At 35.2% G+C, this 25,629-nt stretch overlaps 1 protein-coding gene across 1 annotated transcript in view; it reads right to left on the reverse strand.

The window, feature by feature from the left end:
* LOC126972107 (uncharacterized) overlaps window positions 1-23,171 on the reverse strand; it is a 49,295-nt gene extending 26,124 nt beyond the window's left edge. The window contains exon 1 of the mRNA XM_050818695.1: window positions 23,045-23,171. Coding sequence (XP_050674652.1) covers window positions 23,045-23,105 — 61 coding nt within the window. The 5' untranslated portion in view covers window positions 23,106-23,171. The remainder of the gene's footprint in view (window positions 1-23,044) is intronic.
* Window positions 23,172-25,629: the final 2,458 nt, after the last annotated feature.

Raw genomic sequence — 25,629 nt, forward strand, 5'->3', positions numbered from 1 at the left:
TCGATATGGCGACTTTAAGTAGCCCTGCTCACTTGCCTAGAAGATTTTAATGAAGTTACGTTAGTTATAAAGTTATTTTTATTAAAATAGGGTATGTTAAGTTGATGGTAATTGATAAGCCATTACAATGAAGTGGTGGATTCTTGAAAAACGCAAAAATTCTGAGCGTTAATACAATTGCGCTCGTCACCTTGAGACATAAGATGTTAAGTCTCATTTGTCCAGACATTTCACTAGCTACGGTGCCCTTCAGACTGACACAGAGTAATGCTTACACATTTCTGCTTCACGGCAGAAATAAGCGCCGTTGCGGTACCCATAATACAGCCGGCATCCTGTGCAACGGAGCCTCCCACTAGCCGGCTAGATTATGGGTACCACACGCCTATTTCTGCCGTGGAGCAGTAATGTGTAAACATTACTGTGTCTCGGACTGAAGGGCGCCGTAGCTAGTGAAATTACTGGGCAACTTATGTCTCAAGTGACGAGCGCAATTGTAGTGCCGCTCAGAATTATGGGGCATTTCAAGAATCGTGACCGGCACTGCATTGTAATGGACAGGGCGTATCAATTACCATCAGCTGAACGTCCTGCTCATCTCGTCCCGTTTTTTCATAAAAAAAAATGTCACTTCGAGTTTACTAAACAAGCGCGATTGCGTGTAACTATAATATATTTTGGTTAATATTAAAACTTTATAAAATAAATGTAGAATATAATATTACTTTTTTTGTAATTCGTATTATGAGCCTCTAGGATGAAGTGATCACTTCTGTCATGTGGTCTTAAGCACATACCGTATTTTATTTATCCCAACCTTTCACTTTAGCAAGACAGCCTTAAGTTTCTATTTATCAAAATATTTTCGTTACAGACAAAATAATTTCAAACAACATCCACAGTAAATATTATTACATTACAGTCTATCCGGAATAAATGGCGTTTGACCATTTACCGTAGAAAAAACTATTATTTTTTACTTTAAATTCTAGCACGCATATTTCACTTCAGGGTATCTCTATATGAAACGTAGTAAAAATATTTTAATTTAAACTTACATCCAGTAGCAATAATTGACTTCCATCACAGGCCAGGTCTAAGAGAACCAGAGTGTTCTGTAGATAATATTCTGTTCTGTTTGGCTGGAAGGTGCTTGCTATGTTAATGGTCATATCTGACAGCTTTTTTGCCAAATATTTCACCTCATCTGTAGATTTAACTTAAGTTATTTACATATTATTATCATGATTATATAACACCGTTAGGGCTTCACCGTTAGAGCGCAGTCAAGTGAGATATTGACAATAGTGTTCAACACTGACCTCTACTATATACCACTGGACTGGTGGCTGTCAAAGTGCTTTTGTGCCTGTTTCATATTCGCCATTTTGGCGTTGTTGGCGAAACTATTTGCAAAAAAAAGTGTGTGTTTTATAACACGGAAATCGAACGAAATATTCAAAAATACTTCAGAGGATTGTACGTTCCTTCGCAGCCATTTGTATTATACTTCAAAATTAGTTCCTTGGACGCTCGCGAGTGGCGCTTCAAATAGGCAGAAAAATATGCTATCAATCATATGGAACAGCCTGTCCCGTGGTATTTATACAGGTCAGTGGTGTTCAGCATTAAATGTAACATTCAGAGTTTCAAAGGTATTATATATATCGAAATAATTGTGTTCAGAACTAACCTCTATTTTGAGCAATTTACGCACACTAACACAAAGTGACATACAAATCGCGAGTGTAAGACATAGCTTGTCACGCGCTAATCTAATATTCCTGGCCTGTTTTAATCGGTTGTTAACAGCAAGAGACTCTATCTAGACGTATAAATTATCTAAGAAGAAAATAAATACATACTTTCTACCTTCCAGCAAACAATCGTATTAGAACCTTTTTATAGGTTCTAATTCGAATGTTTGCAGCTGGAAACCAATAATTGTGAGTGGCACTGCAATTACGCTCGTCATCTTGAAAAGATAAAAGATGTTATGAGGAATTATTTCTTATTATCACATTTTCCCATACAAACGTTATATTCTCAACAGTTACATATTTTTAAAGTGATAGGTATCCCTCACTAATTGGTATTAATTAAATTAAATTTGTAACTAAAATTTATTAACGATGAGGTACCTATTTCTGCCGTGAAGCAGTAATGTGTAAGCATTACTGTGTTTCGGTCTGAAGGGCGATGTAGCTAGTGAAATTGCTGGGCAAATGAGGCTTAACATCTTATGTCTCAAGGTGACTAGCGCAATTTTAGTGCCGCTCAGAATTTTTGGGTTGTTTGAGAATCCTGAGCGGCACTGCATTGTAATGGGCATGGCGTATCAATTACCTTCAGCTGAACGTCCTGCTCGTCTCGTCCCTTATTATCATAAAAAAAAGGTACAATTGTACCGCGACCGATCCGGTTCCGTACAAGCGCTCTTCCAACTGAGCCAACCGTTCGAGTTACGTATGGTTCGTAAATCTTGGTATGTATTGTTCAACTCTCAGGTTGTGACTTCATCTACAGGATCTACTTTTCATTTGAAAACTTGCTCAACCCCAATATTTACATATTAGGAAATTGACTTGAGATGTCGTTCTTTCAAATCTAAACAATTTGTAATTTTGAAAAATTCATTTTTTCTCTTTGCTTTTTAATTTTAGATCAAAATTATTTTCAAATAAGATCAATTATATCATCATTATCTTTGTCTCTCTGTTTTGCTTTTTTTATATTTTTGTTTTTCTAAGTGCTAGAATAGGTACTTCAAAAGGTGCCTAAAATATTAACCGTAAAGAGGCCTAGTATACAAATCCAACTATAATCAAGCGAAAAAATATAAAAACAATTCGACAAATTATTTCCCATGCATTCAGTTTCCAAACTTACGGCTACTTAAAAAAGAATGGCCTAGTGTTAAACAAAAACATACTTACAGGGCTTCCAACATAAGTTCGGCGCAAGAACAACAGTTTGCCTTTCCTCAAATATTATAAACGAACTTATCATGTCGACTGTACTCCGAATGCCCCAAACTAGATGAGTCGAACAAAATAAAAACATAAATATTTCCACGTTCATATTTGCTCGAAGGGGTTCAAATCTATTTGTTAACAGAGAATGATGGTGTAATTTCCATAGTAATATATTGACGTGAAAAAAGTAATTCTTTAAGCGTGGACAGTCGCTTTCAAAGTACAATTTATTAAAAATGTATTTTTATATCTGAAAATTTTTAATTACTATTATTCTTAATTCACTATTCTTATTTATAGCAAAAAGTTACTGCGAGTTTAATAAACACGTATAGTAATAGAAATTAATGAGTCCCAAGGTAAAGTAGTTTCCTTGAGTAATTTTTATAGAAAATTATGCATCAAAGAGAGACAGCACCTGGATGTACACGAATGCGTCTCTCCGGGATTCGTCAGAACCCTTACAATTATTGAGAGTAAGACTTAATTCAATTTACTTATTTGTGCTTCACTTAAACAATTTCAAAATTTAATCGCAATTGTTTTATACTAAATGTTATTAAGCCACTCTTTTCAATCAAATAGAGTATTTTACAATGGATGTTATAAACATAACAAATTATTTTGTTAGGTGCTGCATCAGATATATGAGTCTTGTTTAAATAATATAAATTATTATACAATATGTAATAATATAATATTTATTACATATTGAATAATAATTATATCTACATATAAAAAATCAGCAAGTTATATTTGCAAGCTTACTGCTTTATTCATAATAAAACGCTTTTCGAAGGTATAAAGCTATATTAGTTAAAACGTGTTTTAAGCCTATCATACGTTCGATAAAATTCCTTATTCATATTCGTTAGATAAATCTCCCATAACTAATACGTCTCTATAGCACGCAATGTTGCCATTTCGTACAAAAAACATGATTTTAACTAATTTAATGAGGAACTGTCAATGGAAACAGACATCTTTTCAATGTCAAAATAATTTCAAACTTCAAAAATCAAAGTTTTGAAGTCTGTCGGTTGTCAATCTATGACGGATCTCCAACAACTTTGAGCGGGTAACTATTTATCACATTATTTAACGAACATTTAACAGCTGACCGATGTCGGCCATGTTTGTCTGCGTTCGAGTGCTTAAAATAGGTTTATAGAAGGGTCCTAGCTCCTATAAGTCACGTCAGCCTTATCGAAGAGATAATGAGCGTTTTAGCTCTAATATGCGACTATGAATACCATTTTTTAACAAGCGTATATTAGCGATGTTTTAAATCTCGGCTAAGTCATTATGAATAAGACAGTTAAACTTTAGCTTCAGATTTCCCCATTTAATATTACCGGTAATAATAATTATGAATGTCCATTTAAGTAAAACACATTAAAAGTAACAAAAACAATTATAAAAACTCATTAATATGCAAATATTCACACTATTATATAATATTATGTTATATTGTGATTATGTAAAACACCTTTACAATCCCTAATATGGCGTATATTGAACGGAACTATGAATAGGCCATTAATATGCAAATTTAAACGAATCAACAAAACAATTCCCACGAATAATATCACGTTTTATTTTTTATTGATTTAAAATTGACTGCTTTGAGTAACTATTTTATTTAGATTATAACATCTAATAAGGTAAGTGTGTGTGGGCAAGTCGGTCGCGGGAGACCTCGTAGAACATTCGTCGACCAAATTGGGGACGTTTTGAGAAAAGCAAAGGTCCGAAGCACCCGGAACCGGCGAGCATGTATGAAAAGAGTAATGAATGAAGAGGAAGCGCTGTGAGGTTTGTAAGGATAGAAGCAAGTGGCATTCTATTGTCTCTGCCTACCCCGACGGGAATAAGGCGTGAGTGTATGTATGTATGTATCTAACCGTCTAAAGTAATTCTTACAAAAAAAAAATATAGAAATTCCTTTTAATTTTTTTCTATTCTTTTCGGTTTTACAGATTCTTTTCAACAAAAACAGTTTTATGAATCGGTGAATATGTTAAAAATATAATTATACAAATGATTTCAGTTTTCTTTAGTGTTAACTCGGAAACAATAATAATTTTAATATTTTACATACATGTGAAAAAGGATTTCGTTTAAATGTGTTAGAGTATAACACACATATAATATAATACATATAATAAAACACAAAAATAACACGTTTGCATAGTTGTATGAACAAACAAATTTAGTCCCATCACCTTTGTTACGTGTCTCTTCAGGGGGTAATACGTCACAACAGCCGACCAATCACAGCGCGTCATTTCATGGGACGAGGGTATAAAAGAGCGGCTTCCGGCTCATTTGATTCAGTCTTGTGCCAGATTTTGGCAAGACAACTCGTCCTGAGGATGCCTCGTGTAGAGGCGAAACACGGGTCGAATTGTTTTGAAAACAAATATTGGCGGAATTAACACTAAAGAAAACTTAAATCATTTGTATAGTTATGGATTTCCACAAAGTAACGCCTAATTCAATATATTTTGAAAAATATAATTGTCAATTCAAAAGTGTTTATTACGAACTTAGTAGGTATGGTAAGAATTGAAGAGGTAAGAAACTTTGACTTTTTAATTACAAGTAATAAGAATAAGGTTTTCCTGTCTTTTATTTCCTTTGCTATATATAAATCGGCGCCTATTTCTGCCGTGTTGTAATGTTTACACATTACTGCTTCAGTCTTCGGTCTGAAGGGCGCCGTAGCAAGTGCAATTACTGGGAAAATGAGACTTAACATCTTATGTCTCAAAGTGACGAGCGCAATTGTAGTGGCGCTTAGAATTTTTGGGCGTATAAATTACCATCAGCTGAACGTCCTGCTCGTCTCGTCCCGTATTTTCATTAAAAAAATCATGCGTGAGAGACTTTTGTAGTCAAGTGTACCGACTAATGTAGCATTCCGTTTGGGCGCAGCCTAATGACATAGCCCAAAGCTGCGTGGCTGACATTATCCACTTACGGACAGTTAACGTGTCATTACGATTTATGGACTTCATGTAATATTACGAGCTTGTAAACATTTCTCCGACTTTTAGAGTAAGGTAGAACGTTTAAAATTACATTAAGTATGTAACAAATCTAGTATTACAGCCCAGAGGTAAAATATCATCTACATATTTTATAAATATAACTAACTAGCCAGGAGGCTCCTTTACACAGGAAGCCGGCTAGATTATGGGTACCACAACGACGCCTATTTCTGCCGTGAAGCAGTAATGTGTAAGCTTTATTGTGTTTCCGTCTGAAGGGAACCGTAGCTAGTGAAATTACTGGGCAAATGAGACTTAACATCTTATGTCTTAAGGTGACGAGCGCAGACGTACTGCCGCTCAAAATTTTTGGGTCTATCAAGAATCCTGGGCGTATCAATTACCATCAGCTGAACGTCCTGCTCGTCTCGTTCCTTATTTTTTTAGCCCAGCTTCTTTGAAGCCAATTTGGCTTTGCCCTCCAGATGGCCACGGAATTGGCAATTGCTCGAGATTTCGAGACCCAGTATTCCGATACTAGGCGAGGCTTTAAGGAAAGTGTTGTCGAAGAGCGGTGATACGACCAATGGGGTTTTTTTTATGGTAAGCACGCAAACTTGAGTCTTCTGGGGGTTAAATTGGACAAGGTTCAATTTACCCCATTCTCGAGAGAGGACTTGATAGAAGACACAAATTTCTCCCGGCACTGGCCGACGTTTTCCCGAAAGAGACCTGCATGGCCAGTGTATACGGCATCACCAGTGCTGTCGTCTGCATAGCAATGTATGTTGGAGGTATAACACACAGCCTTGGGGCACTCCAGCTTTCACAGCATACAGGTCGACAACGACCTGTATGCTGCGCCCAGTGAGAAAGAGGAGCACCTTGTGCACATTCACGATCAAAGGCCTTCGCTATATCCAGGCTAACTGCCAGGCCTTCCCCCTTGCTTTCAATAGCCGTCGCCCATCTATGTGTTAGGTATACCAGAAGATCGCCAGTCGACCGACCATGGCGAAAGCCGTACTGTCGCTCATTGATCAACTGGTGACCCGCAAGGCATACCATGAGTTGGCGGTTAATTATGCTCTTCATGATTTTGGAGAGCAGGGAGGTAATAGCAATAGGCCTGTAGTTTGCCGGATCCGAACTCTCCTTTTTTTGGATCGGATGGACAAGGGCTGACTTCCATGAGTCAGGGACTACGCCTTTTGAATAAGAGTGCCGGCATAAACGCGTTAGCACCGGCCGGCGTCAACTCAGGGGCTCACGTTCTAAGCACGATTGGAGAAATGCCATCCGGCCCGCTCGACTTCCATCTCCAACGAAAACAGAGGTCGCCGAACTGTTTTCTGTCTGAACTATACTTCAGGCACGGAGCTCTGATACCGCGGGATGGCCGGCGGTGTTTTTCCGTTGTCGTCAAGAGTCGAGTTGGAGGCAAAAAGAGTGCACAGGAGATCGGCTTTCTCTTTTGCCGTATGGGCAAGGATGTCATTCCTCATGTCCAACGGCGGCATGGACGGCTGGTTGAAGTTACCTAGAGCAGCTTTCTATAACGACCAGATCTTGCGTGTTCCGGTCGGGTAACTGGAAAGCTGCTCGCCAATTTTGACGACGTGCATCGATTTCGCACGGGCGATTTGCCGCTTAAAAAATCTGGAGGCACGGTTATATTTCCTCTTCAGAACTTTGCAGTTCGGATCCCTCGAGGCCAGCGCCGCAACCCAAGTTCGATACGCCTGTTTTTTGCGGTCAGATGCTGGTTTAACTGACGCATCGAACCAGGGCTGTGATCTGCCACCGATCGGTACTACAGAGCTTGGTATAAAAATATCCATGCCCTGCAGTATCACATCGGCTACTGCAACGGCGCAGGCACTAGGTTCATCCGAAGGGAAACAAACCTTACTCCAAGGGTAGGATGCAAAAAAGGAACGCATCCTATCCCAATAGACAGTTGGCACTACAAGTCAACTTGTAGTGCCAAACGCCAGTCTTCCTCAAAACGTGCTCTGCAAGAGTCACGAAACGTTGAATTATATATATTTTCATGTATAAAATTCTCGTGTCCCGGCGTTTGTTACCAAACTCCTCCGAAACGGCTTAATCAATTTCTTTGAAAATTTGTATGTATATCGGGTAGGTCTCAGAATCGGCCAACATCTTTTTTTCATACCCCTAAATTACACAAATACCCCTTAAAATGTTTTTTAGTTATTTTCACATTGTTTTATTTTTTATTTTATTATGATTCAGCATTAAAAATACATACAACTTCAAATCTTCATCGGTCTACGATCAACACCTATTTTTCTTTTTATATATTATTAAATTAGATTTAAATATTTTTCCTCCATTAAGTGTATGAGTAAAGTCGCTTCCTATTCGTAACTTAATCTTAATTAAGTTAAGTCAAAATATTTATTGAATATCTTCTTGCATGATATAGATTAAAATATTTTGGTGAATTATAATTGCGGGGAACGTTTTCGTCTTGTAAATTATAAAAATGTTACTTTTAACGCAAATACTTAATGTAAAAATACACTGACCATACATGACACGTGTTAATAATTTGAAAAGTATTTTCTTTAAATGTGAGTTATATCACTTCAATAAACGCTAAACTTTACTATAACTATTATTTATTTTACATCCTTGTGCCATTTGGTGTTGACACACTTGGCCCGTGGGGACCAGAGGCGTTGAGAATGTACAAAGTACTATCTTCTCGCCTCAATAGGGGCTACTGGAAACCCAAGCGCTGGCAGCTATTTCAGTCACAAGATCAGTCTATGCTGCCAGTATACTTGGTACACATCCCCGTAATGATAATTTGAATTTAATGTAAACATAATATTGTAAATATAAGTTATAAGATTTGTTTTGTTTGAATAAATTCTTTAATATTTTATATATTTTTTAATAATTAGCCTTGTGACCCTAAATAGGCAAAGTCAAGGTAATGAATATATTGCATTGTCATTGGTGCTTCATACATGTGTAAATTTAAAAGCGGCTCTAATATTCCGTTATATACACATACACATATATACTTACATTCGTATACATATATATATATATCCACACACTATACATAGAATATACTTGCGCTTAGACGACCTGTTTGTTGTACGTTATCTAGTGGCCTATGATTCAAAATAATAATTCTGGGTTGCATCATATAAGCTGTTATAGTTAAGGCTTAAGTCAAATTTAACTTTTACAGTAACGCTGACTTTAATTTGTATTCCTTGGCTTAGTTAAAATTAAAGTTAAAAATTGAAATATCAAGTCAATACCGAATGTTTATTTGTAATTTTTGACAGGTCGCTCTTTAATATTTACAATAGCTTTATCCGGCGGTGATTGCAAAACTGTCAAATGGTGCAACATATTTTTTGCTTAACCGGTTCTTCAGCATGTTTGATATTGCTAAAGTAAGTTAATGCCAACATGGCTGACTGTTTAAGACTCTTCTATAAAAATCGGTTACAGTAACACTATTTTAGCTTTCCTTTTCTATATACACGACTGTATTGGCAAAGTTATATGTCTATGGGCAAAGTTAGTAAAAAACGTATAAAATCAAGCCACGGATAATGCTTGCGTAAATTCCCGGTTTTCCTGCTGCCCTAGTAAGTAAGGCGTTATCGAATCAACGGTCCTCATTATTGTATCTTCTCAGAACCATCGGAGACCCAGGTCAGGGTCACTCACTGGTCGTTCATATTCATTCGAAATTATATCTTAAAAATGATTCATTGCCCGCCGAACAGTCAGTTAGGTTTGTGGTTTCGTCGGCCTTACTGATAAAAAGTTGCAATGAATTCGTGTCAAGTAACGAAAATCGATTATTTATGTTTTATAATTATGGCCGTATTGCATTTAATGGTAATGTACTGTATGTAGTCTTTACTGATGAGCATGAGATTCTTTTTGCTCATAATAGTGATTTTCATTATTATGACACTAGAAATAAGGGATTGCTTGTAACTAATTCTGGTAGGCTTCATAAGATACATAATAGCTTTTAGGGTGTGGATACACTTTTCTTATAAAATTAGGTATTATCTACTAATAAATTCAATTTTTTTATTAAAGAATGGCTCTGTCGTAAATCCTACTACTCCACAGCTGAATATCTAAGTGATCCGACAGGCTGGTACTAGTTGCTTGTACAGCTCCTTCTGTCTCAGAGCGCCATTTGTTTCCGAAGCGGTAGTAGTATTTAGTTTATTAGAAATGACATCAAAAATTATTGTAAAGGAATCATTCTTGAGAAAATAAATGCCTTTTATTTACTGTATATTTTGTGTTCATCCTTGGCAGAAACATCAACAATGGTACCAAAATATTTATTAAAAGATTTTGCCCTCAAATTAGTCTGTGAGGACTTCTCAGTTATTTAATGAGGCGTTGCTTTTTTTAAAGTAAATTCTCCTTAAGGCGCTCTAGGTACTTGTCTGCCATTTTATTTATTATTTATGTAACCCGATGTGTCGTGAGTTTAATCCAAAACCCACAAAAATAAATTGTAAGCTCGTCTTATAATGCTGTCACTTCCAAAAATTTTTATTTTTCATGTAGTATATTACATATAGCTTTATAGGTTAATTATTAAAATAATGTTCTTACTGTCATCATTAATCGTATCGCAAGATCAAGATTGTTACTGATGCTTGGTTTCGTTTGAAGTTATTGAGGATTGTAATTTAGGTCACACATCTCCGAGAATATACGCTTCTCTTATTTTCAATTACTTGTTAAATCTTCTTTTTCCTTTATTTAATATCAATTTAAATGGCTTCGTTTGCGATTCCGGTTAGCGAACTACATCGCACTTATTATTTTTAAAGCTAATAGAATATAATAAATATAATAGAGTGGCCCGCCATTTATGTAACAAAGCCGATAATTTCAAAATTCTTGCGTGGAAAACGTAACAATTTAACAGACGCAAACAGTTTATGTACTTTCAATCCTGATTATTGATTACCAAACTGAATAAATTAACCTACATCAAAAAACTACAAACTATATGAATAATTTTTCTGAGAGTAGTACTAAACAAGTGCGTCATGCCGAGAAAAAAATTGTTTAACTGCAAAGAACAGTGGTATTTCAAAATAGCTCTGGAGTGTTAGCCAACAGCAAGCTCTGGCAACCTACAAATAAGACTTAAAGGTATGTGTAACAGGGTAAAGTAGTGTTCATAGCTCCAAATGCTATATTTTCACAACAAAACTTGTCTAAAAACACCATGTTTGCGTGTTTTCTGGTTACCCTTCGCCTTCAGAAGTGGAGTACAAAACAAGCATACATGCAGGTCATCTAATGGTATATGTGTATGTATGCCCCGTACTTTCTTGTAACACAAGAGGAATCACGAGATCATTGCTGAACGTAGAAAGCGTGGAAAAAACATTCAAATGAATTCGAAGACCAAAATCAAATTGGTTGTTCACATTCTCTACTAGTTCTCTACTAGTGGGAGGCTCCTTTGCACCGGATGCCGGCTAGATTATGGGTACCACAAGGGCGCCCATTTCTGTCGTGAAGCAGTAATGTGTAAGCATTACTGTGTTTCGGTCTCAAGGGCGCCGTAGCTAGTGAAATTACTGGGTAAATGAGACTTGACAACTAATGTCTCAAGGCGGCGAGCGCTATTGTAGTGCCGCTCAGAATTTTTGGGTTTTTCAAGAATCCTGAACGCCCTGCCCAGGGCGTATCAATAACCATCAACGGTCAGCAATGACCGTACACACCTTAGGAAAAACGTACAAATCAAATCAAATCAAATTCAGTTTATTCACGTAGTGACCTACCGGAAATGACACTTATGAATGTCAAAAAAATTCAAAATGAATTATGAAATGTCAAAATGAATTCGAAAACCAAAAATCAAATTGGTTGTTCACATTCTCAATTCTGAAGCGCTTTTTTTCCAGTAGTTTTAAAACCCTATTTTGAATAAAAGTATGTATTTGAGTTGTGTCTGCGATAATATGGTTGAAATTTCCATGTATTTTAGTCTTGACCGATATTGTTCATAGCTGTAACATTGTTCTTCATGCTCACTGAAATGGCATTGATTATGGCGGCTTCGTGTGCCGGGTCTTCTCCTACCCTCAAATATGTGCGATGGGGACGATTGCTGGTCTATGCAGCAACTTGTCAACGGGTGCTGCTTGTGGTGCCAGGTCAACCTGTTGTAGTTCATATATTATAGTATTTGTAGGATGCACTTACTTATTATGACAGTAATCACGACCATCATGTTCACGAAGCATCCTTACACAAACAATGAATTTAAGCTCTAAAGGTTGATGCATCCTATGTTCGATAATTTATATTTACAGTTTATTCATATTACTTTATAAAATGAAATAATTTATATTATTTAAACATGATTCATATATTGAATGCAGCACCGTACAAAGTAATTTGTTATGTATATTACAGCCATTGTAAAATACTCTATTTGATTGAAAAGAGTGGCCGTTGAGTTTCTTGTATTTTTACGAGCTCAATTTTTTACGAACATATGGTAAATTCAGTAAGTTAAAAGAAATGTTAATATTGACGAAGTGTCTAATTTAAGTCTAATTGAATAAAGTTTATTTTACTTTGACTGTGTTCGCGATATATTTTTTTGTAATGTGTTCAATATACTTTTCCTATTATCTTGCGCAAAGTTCGATTTTTCGCATGCATTTGCGTTCGCAACGTACCACTTCCCCACACGTTGACACGAGCGTGCGGGAATGTAGCTGAGCGTGCGAGAATGTTTGAAAATAATTATAGTGGTCGAACTTTGCGCAACTTAATAGGTAAAATGGTATACGATACTAGTGCGCACTTAGGTCATCGTGCACTCGCGTCGCTCGTGCGGGAACGATCTACTTTGCGCACTTGTATCGCAATGTACTATATTAACTACTAAACAGATAGTCACTTATATTCGTATCTAAGACTATAATACATAAAGAGCAAGCTTAAAAGAGTATTATTTATAATATTCGTAGATTTAGTCAAATTATTATATAACTAGCTGACCCGACAGACGCTGTCCTATCTGTGTTATTTTGTAGTATCTCAAAGGGTTTGGACAGCGTTTTCGTTGAAAGCTCCCAGACGGCTTTGTTTTTTTCCAAAACCTCCAATAAATATCGTTCATGTATACAAATATGTATTGAAAACTTTTTCCTCGAGAACCATGCTATCCATTGGTGAAAACAGCACGAAAATCGGTTCAGTAGTTTTTGAGTTTATCGCGAACAGACAGACAGACAGACGCGGCGGAGTACTTTGTTACATGATATGCAGTGATTAATCTATACCTACATCTATACATACATATAAATAAAATTGGAGTGTCTGTTTGCAATATTGAAATAACCGTTTTTTACTACATCTCTATGAATATGTATGTATATGGTACATACACCAAATATTTTCTACAATTTTTGTCTGTGTGGCTGTCTGTTTGTCTGTTTGTTCCGGATAATCTCTGAAATGGCTGGACTTATTTTGACGGGATTTTATTGCCAGGTAGCTGATGTAATAAGGAGTAACTTAGGCTACGTTTATTTTATTTTAGAAAATTAAGTAATGTTGCAATGTCCAAGAAACAGTCTAACTCTAAATATAATTTATATGGCAAAGCAACGTTTGCCGGGTCTGCTAGTAAATAAATATAACTCTGAAGCACTAAACGCCCGTACAGAAAGCTGTTGTATCCCCTATTTGTCGCGAAGATGTTCTACTTATAGACTTCCTACATCGGCATGGGAAGCCTTACGTATCAATAATCATAGTGTCCAGACATCGTGATAAATTACAATGTAAAAATCGATATTGAGTTTTGCCCGGGCATTATAAATAGTTGAAACAGATTTCTTTTTATGACAATAAGGGATGAGACGAGCAGAACGTTCAGCTGATGGTAATTGTTACGCAGTGCCGCTCAGGATCCTTGAAAATCCCAATAACTCTGAACGGCTCTACAATTGCGCTCGTCACCTTGAGACATAACATTAATCATAACATAATATGCACGCACCATTTGAATTTGTAACTAATTGAGTAAGTGGTTATGTACAATGTTGTAATTCCACACACCCGCCCTTGTTACGCCTGTCTTAATAATACCTTACAAATCACTAGAGTTTGTCTATGTGTCATACAATTAGCCGTGAATCACTTCTATTGTAAAGTTTATGAATAGTACACGACACATTGAAATAAAACACTCTTAATAATTTAAACGCGTGGGAAACAAAATTATTAAATAAATGATTAATTATATTATTATTTTTATTAACCATAGGCTTAAAGATGTGCATATTTGTTTTCTGAAAGTAAGAGACGAGACGAGCAGGACGTTCAGCTGATGGTAATTGATACGTCCTGCCCATTAAAATGCAGTGCCGCTCAGGATTCTTGAAAAACCACAAAAATTCTGAACGACACTACAACTGCGCCCGTCACCTTGAGACATAAGATGTTAAGTCTCATTTGCCCAGTAATTTCACTAGCTACGGCGCCCTTCGGACCGAAACACAGTAATGCTTAGACTAGCCGGCATCCTGTGCAGAGGAGCCTCCCACTGGTAGAAATTGGAAGAAAAAATTAATGATACAAGACTGTCTGTTTAGTAGTTAATAAGTATTTTATAACAAATTTTAAAAATATATCGTGAACACAGTCAAAGTTGAAATCAAATAAACTTTATTCAATTAGGCTATTTTGAATCGTCAATATAAATAGTTCTTTTAAATTACTATATTAACTAAACGTTCGTAAAAAGTAGAGCTCGTGAAAATACAATAAACTCAACGGCCACTCTCTTCAATCAAATTGAGTATTTTACAATGGCTGTAATATACATAACAAATTAGTTTGTAAGTAGCTGCAACTAATATATGAATCGTGTTTAAATAATATAAATTATATCATAAAAAGTAAATAATAAAAAATATATAGATAAAAATGAATAAAGAATAGATATAAATTATCGTATATCGTACGAATCAAACTTTAGAGCTTGTATTCATTGTTTGTGTAAGGATCCTCCGTGAGACCATGTAATAATTATTGGCATACTAAATAGGTTGAAATTTCAATTTTACATGGTGTACGTTACTCGTACACTGGAGTACTTATTTAAAATGATAATACCGAATAAATTGTTGAAACGGTTTAATGTAAGTACTCGTTAATTACAATAGAAGTTTCTTATAATGATGCGAGCAACCACCATTACGTGTCTATAAAATCAATGTGTCAGATCCAACCACAACATTGACATTAAATGATGAAATATTAACGCGTTATGAAGTACACGTTTTTAGACGCCTGAACACATGGTATGCTCGCGTGTTAGTCACCCAGAATCCTGTTAGTACCTTCTGATAAACAAACTAACGTAGTTTTGAGACTAGTTTTGGGCTGCTTATTCAACTTTATAGCTGACTATATTGCATCAGATGAAACCACTTATTTTCTTAGACTTTAAGGAGTTCTTGCATGAAATAAATGATTTATTTTTGTATTAGAGATAACAGAGGCTTTCTCTTGCTTGAAAAGTAATTTTAAGGACGGTTTACTCACAGATAAAGTGAATCAAACCACTAAAAATACACCACATGTTATCAAATATAAAATGCTCACAGAATACCTTTATTTATTTATGGTGTATGTGGATGATGCAGCTACTGTACTCAATAACTTTTGTATTAATTTACATTTACTTTTTTGACTTACTCGTGTAAAACATTGACTATTTGACGTTTGAGTGTGTCTGTTGCATCATTTTACATTTTACATATTATATTGAAATTTGAAATGATTTGTAAATCGATGTACTTAAATGTAAATCTTGATATAAAAGAGTGGCAATGAGTTTCTTGCTACTTCTTCTCATTAGCTCAACCCCTGTGTCATTTCCGTGACCTACGTGAATAAACTGATTTTGATTTGATTTGATTGATTTGATTATTTTTATTAATTAGGCTTATAGAGGTCAGCGTATGTGTATATAAATGATACAAGTGCGACATTTCAGACAATATGAAAGCTATTATTACTCGTGCAAAGCTGCAAGCAATATCCAGTAACACAGCAGTTGTTAAGTCACGCCTACACAATGATGCGATTCATTGAATTACTAATCGGTAATTTGACGAATAAATTAATTACTCACAGAACTCTCTAGCCGCTCGTGATATCCGTATGTTCGTTAACAACGTATTCATCGCCTTTACATCATCAGGCAGGAATCCATCCCAAAGAAGATAATACGTAACTCATATTATGCGTAATTCATTTTGAATTATATTATTACTAGCTGCTCCAACAGACGTTGTTCTGTAGATAATAAAAAAAATGTTTTATAGGAATTTGCCAATAATATTTCCAAACATCAAGAATTATTTTGTAAATGCTCCCTGTTGATGTTTCACAGCGGAACTGTCAAACCGTGCGTCACTAAATTCTCTCATAGAGAATATGTCCATACAAAACAAATATTGAAAATAAAAATAATTATGGATCCTAAATCGAAATAAAAACTATCCTATCTCTCAAGTTGGACCAAACTTCACTCCATGAAGTAATCCCCATTAAAATCCGTTCATTAGGTTTGGAGTCCATCGCGGATAAACAACGTGTCACATAATTTATATATATATTAAGATTATATGATATACTAAGTCAAAGTTTTACCATACGTAACAAATTAGTTTGTAAGGTGTTGCATCCAATAAAATATGAATCGTATTCAAAGTTAAAAAGCGTTTTAAATGTCATATATTTCATGAAAAGTAATAAAACATATATTAATATAGATTACCAGCTCTTATCCGCGGCTTATTTATAATACGTTATAGGATTTTATGTTTTTTTTTAATGAAAATAAGGGACGAGACGAGCAGGAAGTTCAGTTGATAATAATTGATACGCCCTGCCCATTACAATGCAGCGCCGCTCAAGATTATAGAAAAATCCAAAAATTCTGAGTGGCACTACAACTGCGCTAGTCACCTTGAGACATAAGATGTCAAGTCTCATTTGCCCAGTAATTTCACTAGCTACGGCGCTCTTCAGCCTATTTAATATCTTAATATTACACAATTTTAAGGAGGCGCAGAACCAGACAAGAACCATGCATCATTATATATATATACTACCTGTATAGACGAGTGGTTAGCGATCCTAACTACTAAGCTAGAGGTCCCGGGTTTGGAATCCCGGTAGGTGCAAGCATATATATGATGAATATGGATGTTTGTTTCCGAGTCATGGATGTTTAAATGTATTTAAGTATGTTTATATGAATTTATGTATGTTTAAGTAAGTATATTGTATTAAATATATAACTGTCTTGTAACCAATAACACAGGCTATATATGCTTAACTTGGGGCAAGATAATTTGTGTAAAAAGTGTGTCAATATTATTATTATATGTCAATATTATTATCCTCTATATAATCTACTATACTGTAGTAAACCTTTTTTATCAAAGAAGCTTTAATATATTTCTTGAATTTGTGCTCAGTGAGTCCTAGTGGAATTCAACACAAACTGAGGACAGGATAGTATACTAATACTATCTGGTATTTTACTGTAAAATTGAAGATCTTGATTCTTGATCTATAAAAAAACAATAAAGCGTAGTGAGCATGAAATTAATGAAAAATAAAGCATTCAATCGAGTTTGCTTTGCATATGCTGAAGAAAGTAGTTGATATGACTGCGGTGTTAGCAGCATATCATGCGTATGTAGACAGCACTCTGAGATATGGGATACTATTCTGGGGTAATGCTCCAGGGATTTATGAAGTCTTCAAAGCTCAAGAGAAATGTGTCAGATCTGTCTGCTCACTAAAAGCAACCGAATCATGTAAACCTAAAGTAAATATTCTTAGCATGCCATCAATATATATTTATGAAGTAGCAGTTATGGTAAAGAATAATATCAATAAATATGAAACGCTAATTTCGAAACTAAACGACGACAAATTACGACCTTTGAAGTGCAGAACACAGTTGTATCGAAACAGCATCTTATGCATGGGACCAACAATTTACAATAAGTTACCTGACAATATTAAGCGCGAAAATATATTCTACTTTAAAAAGTCACTTAAATCTTACTTAATAAAAAAAGCATACTACTCATTAAAAGATTTTCTTGACGATAAAATAGTAAATAATAAAAAATTAACTTCGACTGAACTCAATATCATTGTGTAGCTAATGACATTATATTATAAATTAAAATGAATAATCCTATGAAATAAAAACTATTGTATAATCGATGTTAATTTAATTTTGCTTGGGATGTATATATTTTTTTAGTATAGTACAGTATATTATAATTGTTACAGAAATTAAAACGTGAACTGACTAAGTTTGCATGCCTTATGGGTTAGGATAAGAGCACCTGTTAATTATAAGCCAACAACATCTTATTATTACCTTATCTTGCAAATAAAGATGATTTGATTTGATTTGATTTGATTTGCATTCACCTAGTTGAACCGCGACAATAATGTAATCAATTTACTAAAAACTTGATCATTACAAATCAGTTAATTAGTATTCGAAGAACCTAACTCTAGACGGCTTGACCAAGGATATTAATTAATATGGAAATCGAAAGTAATCTGTACATAATATATGTAAACAAAACTGGTTTTACTTAACACGTTACCACAGTATTGATAATATGCATATTACATTTATTAAAATGTAAGTGTACAACTTTTAAGGCAATGTTTAAAAATAGACGATTTTTAAATGGGTCGAATAAAATTTTGATGTCGTAATATGTACATAAGTTATTTAAAGTCCAGCCCCCTTAAAAACGAGATCTGGAAAGGACTTGAAACGTCAGGTTAACTAAAATAAAAATTTTAACTTTTAAACAGTTACAATTACACGCGTTTTAAAAGTGTTTTATTTAAATGTGTAACACTCGCGTTAATTAAAGAAAATACTACATTAATTTTACTTTTAACTTCGCACCACTTTACAGTGTCAAAAATTTTTTGTAACTTGGGTCTTATTATGCCTGAAATAAATGCCTTTTATATATTTTAAATAACTTATGTACATACCTTTATATTACGACAAAAAACTAAAAAACAGTTACACACGATTGTCCTTTAAAAGTGTTTTCTTTTAAATAAAAAATTAAAGTAATTAAAACTATATATTGCACATATTTGTGCAGTAATTTTTTTTTTCTTGTCCATCTGAACAGAGGTCCAGCGCTTAGGCAGTGGATTCTTCGATTGGAAAACTACTTCCGAGGGTGTTTTGCATCACGTACAGATAAAGCCCCATCAACCATTGTCAAGTCGCATTGTCTTGATAATAGGTGATCCCCTAACCATTAGGATCCCTATCGATTGTGTTGATAGATTCAAAAATTGAGGCTAAAATGTGGAAGACTCATTTATTCGCTTTTAAATTAAATGTGAACTGTTTACTGGTTACAATTTTATTCAGTCTAACATTACGTTACTAACATTTTGAAAACTTACCGGACAACATTTTTATGTTAACGTTTATAATACATAACAAACAAATAAAAAAATATTTTTACAAATTTAAAACGAATTGATTTAAAAATGTTATGTAGTTATAACCATAGGCTTTCAATATATATTACTAATTGGCAAGCGTGCGAGAGAATAGAACCCTCTAACGGCAATACAACAAAAGATTTTGACTGACAATTCGTAAACAGTCAGCCACCAATTGTTTATCAGTGGGAGGCTCCATTGCACAGGATGCGGGCTAGATTATGGGTACCACAACGGCGCCTATTTTTGCCGTGAATCAGAAATGTGTAAGCATTATTGTGTTTTGGACTGAAGGGCGCCGTAGCTAGTGAATTAATTACTAGGCAAATGAGACTTCACATCTTCTGTCTCAAGGTGACGAGCGCAATTGTAGTGCCGATGCCAAACATTTTTAGGTTTATCCAAGAATCCTGAACGGCACTGGCTTGTAATGGTCAGGGCGTTACAATTACCATCAGCTGAATATCATGCTCGTCTCGTCCCTTATTTTCATTAAAAAAAACTTGACATTAACTCCTTTAGTATTTTCAACGATTAGCTTACGGAAACATTTACAAATAATATATACGTTTTATACGCTAGTATAGATGAACAAGAGTGACGGACTACTGACTGGAAAAAGAATGAGTTCGGGGAGTCATAATAAGATCTGAATAATAATAACAAAACCTTCTAATTCAATAGCTTTTTCTAATATTATTGTAAAGAAAAATTTAACGCACCTTTAAGTAGGCTGAGTGTACATACAACAATTATTGTATGTAATGAATCATCGTCAGGTATTAAGAAATGCAACAGTTTTTGTATAATCTTGTTTGCAATGGCCGAAATTACGCCGCCATCTTTGCACAAGCCTCATTAACCAAACCTGTAGAACAGGATTACATTATCGCTGGATTTTATGCTTAAATCTGACACTATGACACACAATATAATATGTCTGTAAATGATAAAGTAAGGAAAAGTCCCATTGAGTGTCTTTTTTATAATTCATATACAAACAGAGTTTATGCAAGTGGACCTTCAGCTTCCTCACTAGGCGCATACAGGTCATTGTCGACGTGGAGTGCCCCAAGGCTGTGTGCTATCTCCTACACTCTTTCTTCTGCATATCATTGATATGTTGGACACCTCCAACATACATAGCTATGCAGACGACAGCACGGGTGATGCCGTTTGCACGGACCATGCAGGTCTCTCTCGGGAAATCGTCGACCAGTGATGGATTAAACATTTGTCTTTTATCTAATCCTCTCTTGAGAAGGGTCGGGGGATGGGGTGAAGTTAACCATGTCCAATTTCCCCCACCCCTAGGACTCACGATTGGGCGTTTACCACAAAAAAAACCTACATTTGTCGTATCACCGCTCTTCGACAATACTGGGTCTTGAATCTCGAATAATACTTACACGGCAATACTTCAAGCCCGCCCACATTCTAGCGCTCTACAAAGTGCAGGTCCAAGTGGAGTATTTCTGTCATCTTTGATCTGGCGTACCCCAGTACCCGCTCGATCCATTTGACCGCGTGCAACGCAGAACAGCTCGAATTGTCGGGAACCCAGTGCTCTGTGAACGGCTAGATCACTTGGCGTTGCGTCTTGTCGCTTCATTATGTGTCTTCTACCGCATTTATCACGGGGAGTGTACCATAGAGTTGTTTTACCCAATATCTGAATTCCACTTTCGCATGACACGCCACAAATTAGGATATCATCCACACCATCTGGATGTGTGGCGGTCCTCCACAGTGCGCTTTTCAAGGAGCTTTCTTCCACGTTTTGCAATACTGTGGATTTAGCTGCCTTGTGTGGTGCTTCCGGGACGATACGATATGGGTAGCTTCAAAAAAAGCTCGTACACCTTTCTTAGGGGCCAGCAACACTACTGTGATTCCTCTGGTGTTGCAAGAGAATGTGGGCGGTGGTGATCATTTGACACCAGGTGACCTGCACGCTTCAATTGCCCAACTAGCAGATAGACTAAGCTCTGCGGCATATGTCGTAAGAAAGATTAGAGAGTACACGAATTGCGACCGCTAGATTAGTGTACTTCAGTTATTTTCACAGCATCATGACGTACGGTGTTTTACTGTGGGGTCATGCTGCTGACATTGGTATAGTGTTTGCTCTGCAAAAGAGAGCTGTTCGTGCTATATATCAGCTTTGTTATAGACAGTCTCTCAAAGAAAAAATTAAAGAAATAAATATTATGACTGTTCATAAATGTACACATGAAAATTTAATATACGTTCACAAAAATCGTCACCCTTTTGCTCTTAACATCGATTTTCATTATTATAACACTAGAAATAAGGGATTACTTGTAACTAATTCTAGTAGGCTTCATAAGATACATAATAGCGTAAAGGGTAATTATTGCATACAGTTTTTTCCCAGCCACAATTCAGGCATTATCTATAAATAAATTTAAATGTTTTATTAAAAAATGGCTCTGTCATAAATCCTACTACTCCACAGCTGAATATCAATCGTGATCCGACTGCTTGAGACTTGATTATGATTATTTTATAACAAAAGCAATGGCAGTACAATATTGTTTATTTCATTAAAAAAGAGCGCAAAAAAGAATGCTGGGAGAGTTTCTTGCGCCACTTCTTCTCTCTCAGAGCGCCATTTGTTTCCGAAGCGGTAGTAGTGTCTAGTATATTAGAAATGACATCAAAAAGAATTAATTCTAAAGGAGTCATTTTTGAGAATAGTTAGATATTTGTTCAATAAGTGAGCAAATTTATTTTTTGTTGTTGCTGACTTTAAACAATAAATTCCTTTTATGCCTTTACAATGTTTCTATATGCTACAAAGTTCAAAAGCATCATTACCTATATTGAAATTCCCGATAGGATCGAAATAGTTGTGGGAGTTGGAGGTGTGCCAATATCTAGGTTTAGTTTTATGTGGCATGATATCATCTCTGTTTCTCGTAGATGTTCTGTTCTTGTGGAAATTGACATTCTGTTATGTATTTTTAACATAGAAATGTAAAAAATAAGGTAGGTACCATCGACAAAACAGATTCATGAGTCATTTATTTATTAAGAAAACTTACAGTTCTTAGGCGTAGATAATTTATACGTTTAGATAGACTATGACAGCTATGAAAACGTCGAAAAAAATTGAGTTTATAACTATCCTCTATTTTGAGCAATGCACGCAAACTAACACAAAGTGTCATACAAATCGCGAGTGTAAGACCTAGCTTGTCACGCACACTAAACTAATATTTCTGGCCTGTTTTTATTGGTTGTCTAACAGCAAGAGACTCTATCTAGACGTTTAAATTATCTTAGCTCTTTGATTAAGGATAGGTGTCCGCTGCGCTCCAACTAGATACCGCACTACCTAAGAACAAAAGCGTTTTTATTACGGCGACAATTAGATGCTTTTGTGCTTTCAAATTTTGTAACATACACTTCGTGTTATTTTACATTGAAATTAATAAAATACAAAATACTTACAGATGATATGTGATCCCAGTGTCATTCTTATTTGAGCATGTGGCACCCCAACGTTACACATTGTTCGAGGCTGGCTCGAGTACGCCCACTTGGGCGTAGTATTAGGTACTTGTCGCAGTTTGCGACTACGCCTGCGGTTTCTCGTTGGAGCGCAGCGGAGACCACGAAACCGACAAAATTGATTCATCAGTTATTTATTTATTTATATATCTATTAAGAAAACTTACAGCTGTTTATAACTATGTCGACATCCACATCTACGATTCTAATTAGTTCAAAAAATTTCTAGAGAGTAACGAGATTTTATATTCTTTTACATTAGTTCTAAGTATAGAATTAGTACTTAATTTAATAATACTTCTTTTGTAACGGGCAAAATAACTCGATCGGTTCGTTTATTATATAAGTGCATTTGTTTTTTATATAAATGTTTGCAGGTACCAAAGTTTTAGTACGTTTCTCATGTAATGTTTTAAGTGATTTCTTAGTCTATATAAATAACTGGATATTGCATTGTTTAGTACTAAGGCCATTAGAAAAGTTACGCTAGTAAGAACAAAATATAATATTGCAATAGTGTTACCCCCTTATTCATAATGGTCCGCTAACTTAAAACTGCCGCTAAGGAGTGTTTTTTCTCATTCTGACTTAGGTCAATAGAAGAAGACAGAATGAGAATTAGCAATGATTTAAGATAGCAGACTATTATAGTCTGGTATAAATAAGGGGGTTAGTGTTATAAATAATGTTATAAATAATACTTCTATTTTTTTTTATGGAATAGGAGGACAGACGAGCGTACGAGTCACTTGGTGTTAAGTGATCAGCGCCGCCCACATTCTCTTGCAGAGGAATCACAAGAGCGTTGCCGGCCTTTGTAGTAGGTATATGGGTCTGTTTCTCGAAATACATGTAACTCCTAGATCGGCTCCAGATGCTAAAACTTTTTTCTAAATAGGTACTTTGTTCATTAAATCTATTAGCTTTTTAATTTGAATAAGTACTTTATGTGAAACAATAAATAAATAACTAGATTTTTGTCAGTATTTTACACGTGGTTCAGGATACGGCATATTGCTTACATTTTTTTATAACTGTTATTTATAACAGTTAATAATAAATAATATAATTAAAGTTTACATTAATTTTAATGATAGAATACTTTGATACTTAGGGGAGAAAGTATGACCAGAGTTATTAGTTGCCGAATTGCACTTGGCTTAGTAAAAATGTGTAAATTTGTAACCGACACATTTTGGCGCGATTTTGACCAACTTTAAACAGCCAGATTTCGTTTAAGCTTTGCAGATTTATCGAGGACCGATGACAATACATTCATTTGATAAAATTATTCCATTTTTAAATTTCAAAAAGATTTATTTTTTAATTTATATACTTTTCATATATCGTCTATATGGCAGGAATTGATATTCATTTTAAATTTCAACTATTATCTTTAACCGATCCATCGATAGGATATCGATTAGGAAATTTTCGAATGGCAAAGAGAATTTTTGGGGTGAGCATTCTATTCTTCCTACTGTGACTTCTGTGGAAGACACACCACAGATTTGACAGTATCACGTTAAATTAGACTACGAAGCTTTGAGTATGACGTGTCTCCTAAGTTTAACGGTAATGATCGGTGCTAGGATTAAACAAGGTTTTATTTTCTTATAATATCTGAAATAAATGATATATAATATGCTGTTAGACTGTTAAGGACAGATATAGTGAACAAGGATCGATTCGGTTCTGGCCGGCCGCTGCCGCGGCACGCTACTTTCGGCTTATGCGCTGTGATTACCAGTCTAAATTTGTATTTGGGACCTACTAGTGAACGAGGACCGATTCAGTTCTGGCACTCGCCGGCCGCTGCTGCGGCATACTACGCTCGTATCGTGCGTTGTAATTAACAGTGTTAGTTTGTTTTTGGGACCTACTAGTGAACAAAGGCCGATTCACTTAGATTACAATTAGTTTATTACACTAATGCATAACTAAAACATAACAATAAAAATAAATAATCACTACGTTTTACTGTTTAAATAAAACACTTCGATACCTTTTTGTTTTTAAGTAAGGTTTGGTTATTGCAACAATTATCAAGCAATAGATTTTGTCAAACTTTATCTAAGCTGTTTAGTTATAAAAATATAAGTTTGTATAATGATGTTATAATTATATGATATATTTTGTCTTTTAATTGTGATGTCGAATGAGTTATTTATAGAAAGAATAATTTGGAAAGTGATCACTTAATCAAGTATAAATTTAAGTTACTTTTTAAATGATTAGACCGAAGAGTCTCGCTGCATGGACACCCTAATGTTTTATTTGTTCACTAATTAAACTAGAATATAATAAAACTACTATCTTTACCAGTGGTAGGCTCCTTTGCACAGGAAGCCGGCTAGATTATGAGTACCACAACGAAACCTATTTCTGCCGTGAAGCAGTAATGTGTAAACAATACTGTGTTTCAGTCTGAAGGGCGCCGAAGCTAGTGAAATTACTGGGCAAATGAGACTTAACATCTTATGTCTCAAGGTGACGAGCGCAATTGTAGTGCCGCTCAGAATTTT

The sequence above is a fragment of the Leptidea sinapis genome, chromosome 25 (genome assembly GCF_905404315.1).
Source record: "Leptidea sinapis chromosome 25, ilLepSina1.1, whole genome shotgun sequence".
NCBI lineage: Eukaryota > Metazoa > Arthropoda > Insecta > Lepidoptera > Pieridae > Leptidea > Leptidea sinapis.